The 6,000-nt window shown below is 42.6% G+C and overlaps 1 protein-coding gene across 2 annotated transcripts in view; it reads right to left on the reverse strand.

The window, feature by feature from the left end:
• SLK (STE20 like kinase) overlaps window positions 1-6,000 on the reverse strand; it is a 48,009-nt gene extending 42,009 nt beyond the window's left edge. For both annotated transcript variants that reach the window (XM_053923576.1, XM_024555656.3), the window contains exon 1: window positions 5,232-6,000. In XM_053923576.1, coding sequence (XP_053779551.1) covers window positions 5,232-5,381 — 150 coding nt within the window. In that variant the 5' untranslated portion in view covers window positions 5,382-6,000. The remainder of the gene's footprint in view (window positions 1-5,231) is intronic.

Raw genomic sequence — 6,000 nt, forward strand, 5'->3', positions numbered from 1 at the left:
CTCATGATACTTATTACTGTGGGCAGAGGGCAGTCATTAGGCAAAAAAAAAAAAAAAAAAAAAGTATGTAAGTGATTAGTACTGCGGAAAAAAAATGAAGATGAGGAAAAGATGGGGTTACACAGGGAAGAAGTTACAATTTAAATAGGGTAATTAAGTTAGACTTCCCGGAGAAGATGGTATTTGAGCATATCAGTATCAATAAAGTCCAATGATTATTTTTGTGTTTTTTTGAACTATATTGTTAAATTGGAAATTTTAGTACTTTGCAAAGAAATGGGGTATAAAATCTCAAGCTTCAAGTATGCTGTTCTATATAATAGTATCCATTATGCTATGAGATGACATTATTCACTGAGCAATCACCTTGTGCCAAACACTGTTCTCTGCATAATTTATTAGCTTATTTAATCTTTGTACCGAGCAGGGTCCAGCCAGGAGAAAGAAATCATACTGACCATTTTAATACAGAAAATTTAATATAAGTAATTACTGACTCTGTTGGTAACTAGTTAACTAAAAAGATAAAAAAAGAAGGTAAAGGGAGTTGTTACCCTTCTGGGAGGTAACAACCGCGGGAAAAAGCTACTAGCCAAGGACCAGAGGAGCCAAAGGAAGGGTCGGGAATTATTAAAACTCAGAAGCTTGGAAGAAAGGTTCTGCAGAGCTGAAACTCAGATCCCTGAGGAGATAGTGCTGGTCAGCTGAACTTGGAAGAGGGGTCTAATGGGACTAGGGTACCTTTTGAGGAAGCGGAGACCAGCCAATTGGAGCTGGTGTTATGAAGGGTTATGATTAGGCTAGCTGTGTGCGTGTGTTACAAAACCTACAAACTGGATTCAACTTCTGTTGTTGGGGTGAGGAATTTCCACTAGAATGATGATCATAGCAACAGGAAAGCAGACAGGAAGCCCACAGGAAACAAAGAGAAAGGTGCAAGTCCTTTCTTCCTCCTCTTTCTTACAGCCTCCCTCTAGTGCTCCATAATTGTGAACACTAAAAGTGAACAGCTGGCAAGGTAGAAAAGTGATTTGCAAAATGGTTAAAATCCAAAATACACAAATAAACAAGAGAAAGACATCCAACAGGAACATGAACAAGAGACTTAAACACAAAAGCAATCCAACTTACCAATACACCTATGAAAAAGAATTACTTACTAGAAGTCAGAGAAAAATGAATTAAAACCAAAATAAAAAATATAGCAACATCAGATTGTCAAAACTGAAAAATTCTGATAATATCAAATGTTAGCAAGGATGCAGAGCAAGTAAATTCTCATATGCTGCTGGTAGGAGTGTAAATTGGTATAGTTTGGCATCATCTAGTAAAATTAAAGATACACCACCCTATAACCCATCAGTTGTACCCGAGTTAAGTCTTAGCGAAACTCATACATATATGCATCAGCACTGTGTATAAAAGCCAAAAACTGGAAACAACTAATATACCCATTAACAGTACAATGATAAATAACTGGTGATATAATCATATAATGGAATTCTATGCAATAAAGAAAATGAAGGTAACTGCAGCTCTAGGTGACTGAACAAAGATGAACTCACAAACAGAACGCTGACTTTGATGGAGGCAAGACACTCAATATGATCCCATTCACACAAAGTTCAAGTGCATTCAAAACTAAAGTATAATATTTCAGGGTACATACCTAGATGGTAAGCTATAAAGAAAAGCAAAGAAATAAATAACTTAAAGATAGAACAGTGGTTTCCTTTAGAGGGAGACAGGGAACAATTCAGAAGGGAGGTGGAACAGATTCTGGGATTCTGGCAGAATTCCTTGACTCGGATGATTAACATGAGTTCACTTTATTATTATTTGCTAAATGTACACATACATTTTTGTACTTCTTAAAACAAAGATTATATATTTCACTATTTTTTTGAAAGGTGCACACTCATCAGTGCCATAAAAAGAAGCACGTGCATCCAGCACAGTCAGGAAGTCAGCTTCAACTCCATACTTAATTTTATGTCACTCCTTTTTATTTCCTGTTAAACACAACAGAAATCCAAATGTAAAAAAAAAAATTGTGAGGGATATTACATATCTTCATTTACATGTCAAATAATACTAATTTTTTTTTAATTTTCTTATTTATTGATTTGGGTGGGGGAGAGAGACATCAATTTGTTGTTCTACTCATCGACACATTTGTTGGTTGATTCTTATATGTGCCCTGACCAGGGATCAAACCTGCAACCTTGGCATAATGGGATGCTGCTCTAGCCAACTGAGATACCCAGCCAGGAATAATAAATACTACGTTAAAAAGAGAAAATTTAAAAATAAAAAATAAATAGATAAAACACAGACTTAAAAAAGGAATAAATCAAAATATGGAAGGTTGTCAGGCAAGAAAGTAACTGTTACAGAGTTCTGTAGTGCTGAAGTAAGTGGAAAGAATACAACTATATATTAGAAAAATTTCAAATAAACTAAGTATACAAAATGATTGCCTATTTATTATTTAATCTTTGTAATAGTTACTACTTTCCCTAAGTAAATGATAGTTAGAGCCAATTTTAACAAATAGTTTTCTACTGCATACAATATTAAGGTTTAATAGCTTTTCCCCCCACACTGAAAGAAGTTTATAAATTTAAAATTTCTAGAGTATCTTGGAAAACAAAAACTTTCATGAAAAACAGGCCAGGTGAGTTTAAATTTTCTTTTAAAGAAATCTCAGAGCCTTGGAAGCACAGAATAGTGAAATGAAAACATGCAAAGAGTTCATGCTCTTCAAATATCACACTGACACAGTCATGGAGCCCACAAAAATTATTCTCGACACGATTTTATGGTGGCTCAACTCCACAGTGTCTCTTCTTTTTCAGAAAATTTTCAATTGATGTCTTACTATAGAAAGATATGTTATACTTTGCAGAGTCATTAAATAATTAAATCACACAGCACTGTCATGTCCACAATCATCCTGTGCCATGGGAAAATAGGAAAACGGTTCTCTACTGCCCTGGCCAGGTAGCCCAGCTGGTTACAGTGTTGCCCTCACACACGAAGGTTGCAGGGGTCAGGGCACATACAGGAATCAGCCAACACAGCATAAATAGGTGAAACAACAAACTGATGTGTCTCTTTCTCTCTGTCTGTCTCTCTCTTTCTCACCCTCCCCCCAAATCAGTAAATGTTTTTAAAATATTTTTTTAAAGAAAATAGTACACTATTTTCGTAGGTCCCTTTTCCTGTCCTCCTATATTTTGCTTCTGAGTTCTACCATTTACTGAGCCCTTCTTATGTGCCTTTTATTTAGTATCTCCTTTACTTTTCACACGCTGAGGAGCAGTCTTACTGACGAGGGAAGTGAGACATTGAACAATCAATGTGTCCAAGCTGAAAGGCCGCTCCTGAGGGTCCAAGAGAGAGTACAACTCCTGACCCAGTGTCTTAACACGGCAGTGTCCCTATGCCAGAAACCATTCGTGCCCTGTCAACTGCCCATCGCTACCGACTGCCATCTAACCACGGCATTCCAGATGCCTCAAGGATTTGTTGCTGCCTGTCCTAGATAAATCCACACTAACAGAACTTTAATGGGTGAAGAAAGCTAAACAAACATTTGGGGAAACCTATGATTTCTAGATTAAAAAACAATGGAGATCCAGAGAAGTGTTCTGTGGAGACCACAGAGCTGGCTGTGACAGCCACCACTAAAACGCGGTTCCCAAGAGTGATCTTCCCACTGCACTAAAAGCCCTTCCTTCCTACCTCACATCTATTCTCGCCACGAGCACTGATACGCCCCACACAAGCACCAAAGTTTACTTTGCCAACCTTCATAGCATACAGTTAACTCCAATAGCACTCACATGTAGGTAACAGACACTCTTTCAACAAATATAAAGATGCACTATGTGCTAAGGCAACTGACAAACCCAATGTATATCGTTATTTTGGCTCCCGGTTTTATCATAAAAACATAAACATTAACTGTAACATGTACGAGTGCCACAGTGGCCACGCGAACAATGCGTTCTTAAAGCACACAGAGGAGTGGCTATTTCAGCCCCGGAAAGGAACCAGAAAGACAAGGGGCCGTGAGATGCATCTGAGGCAAGGCGGAGGCAGGAGTGTGCTGGTGTTTATAGAAGAGGAAAAAATTCTATCATTTTTTACCAATGGATATTACAGTAAAAAACCTTCAATATGGGTTCAGAAGACCTGAGTTCCAATCTAGAACATGACTGGTGTGACTGAACGATTTCTGATCGATTTCACAGTGTCTCCATTTCCTCTGTGAAATGTAGATACTACTGACCCGTCTACCTCACAGGACTTTCGCGGGGCCAACTCATGTGAAAACGCTTTGAAAACTGCAAAGTCCTGGACAAACATTATTTGTGTTTTCACTTCTAGGCAACCCTGTGGCTCTTCCCCTCTAACCTGTGTCTCATAAAAACCTCACCCTTCAGGATGAAAATATTCCAGTGACATCATTCATTTACCCATATCAGGTAGGAAACAGTTAACATTGATGCCTTCAGGTTGAAACATTAAGCCTTTCCCCTGAAATAAATATATATGTTTGTATATGTATATGTAATATGTGAGTGTTTTTAATTTCTTAAACACTGGTATTGACTTCTAGTCAATGGTTACTCTGAAACCAATACCAGATGCCGGTCTTCTTGAAATTTCTATCAGAAATTCCACTCCATTTCATAGTATGCTGTCAGCAGCCAACTCAAGAACAGTCTGCAAGTGGCAATCACTGTGCCCTCATCCCAAGGGACTGGTTATGTATTAGCTATAGACACAACCAAGTGCATGCCCTGGACCCCCAAAAATAAGCTGTCTTAGTGCAATCATATATAACGATTGCAGACAGCTAGCACACAAATACAAATCCACCGAAAAGTAACTCATAATTAGTAAAACGATGCTTAAAGACTCGAAGGCCACAACCTGACCCCCGGCTATTAAAGAACGCCCCCCTCCTTCCTTTCAAGTTGGACAGTGTAGCCTGTGGAACCGCGCCTCCCTTTAGCAATCGCTCTTTAAAACTACATCCAGGCCCCATCTTGTCCTACCCGAAACCCTGCCGTCTTAGCCACTCCTTGGACGATAGCCTGAAGTTTCAACGCACGTTTACGACGTCAAAAGACGGGGCAAGACACGAGCAAGGGACGAGAGGGGCAGAGATCCTCGTGCCACTCCCGGCCAGCGGCCACTTCCCGTTTTCTCCCTCTTACCTTGTACACTTTCCCAAAGGCTCCGTCACCCAATTCTCCTATAATTTCCCAAAACTCCTCGGGGTTCAGGTCCCTCTTCACATGTTCGTACTGCTTCTTCTTCTTCTCGCTTCCCAACTTGAAGATCTTACGGAAATTGAAGAAGGACATTTTTCCTGCTAATAGTTCCTGACACTTAAGGACTAAAACAACAATAAAAGGCAAAGTTTTTCCTCCCTCTCCCGCGTGAGCCTGGCTGGCGGCGGCGGGCGCGGGCTCTCCCGGCTCCCGCCGCTCCGGTCGGGCGTCCCCGGGGAAGGCGGGGCACGACTCGGGCTCCGACCCACGGAGTGTGGGGGGGCTGTGCGGGCGGTCCCTCCGCCGAGCCCCGCCCGTGGGCCGCGCAGTGGGCGACTTGCCCCCGATCGGCCCTAGGGATCGGCACTCGTCCGGATTTTTGCCTCAATCCAGCCCGGCCCGACGGGTCCCTGCGGTCCGGACGCCCGCGGTCGCCGCGGCTTAGGCCCGTGGCAAGACGAGTCTCCAGGGGCGGCGGCCACTCCGAGCAAGGGACGCGGCCGGCGACCTCTGAAGCCCGCAGCCGACAGACCGAGCTCTCCCGCCTCGGACTGCGAGCCCGGGGTCCCCTCCGCAGCTGTCTCCTCCCGTGGCGCGAGGCCCGCGCGTCCCCTCCGCTCTGGGGCGCCGCCGCCGCCGCCGCCGCCGCCTCCTCTCTCCCTCCCCAGCCCACTGGCTCCCAAGCGCGCGCCGACGCCAATGCCGCAGCGCG

Source organism: Desmodus rotundus, chromosome 4 (genome assembly GCF_022682495.2).
Source record: "Desmodus rotundus isolate HL8 chromosome 4, HLdesRot8A.1, whole genome shotgun sequence".
Lineage (NCBI taxonomy): Eukaryota > Metazoa > Chordata > Mammalia > Chiroptera > Phyllostomidae > Desmodus > Desmodus rotundus.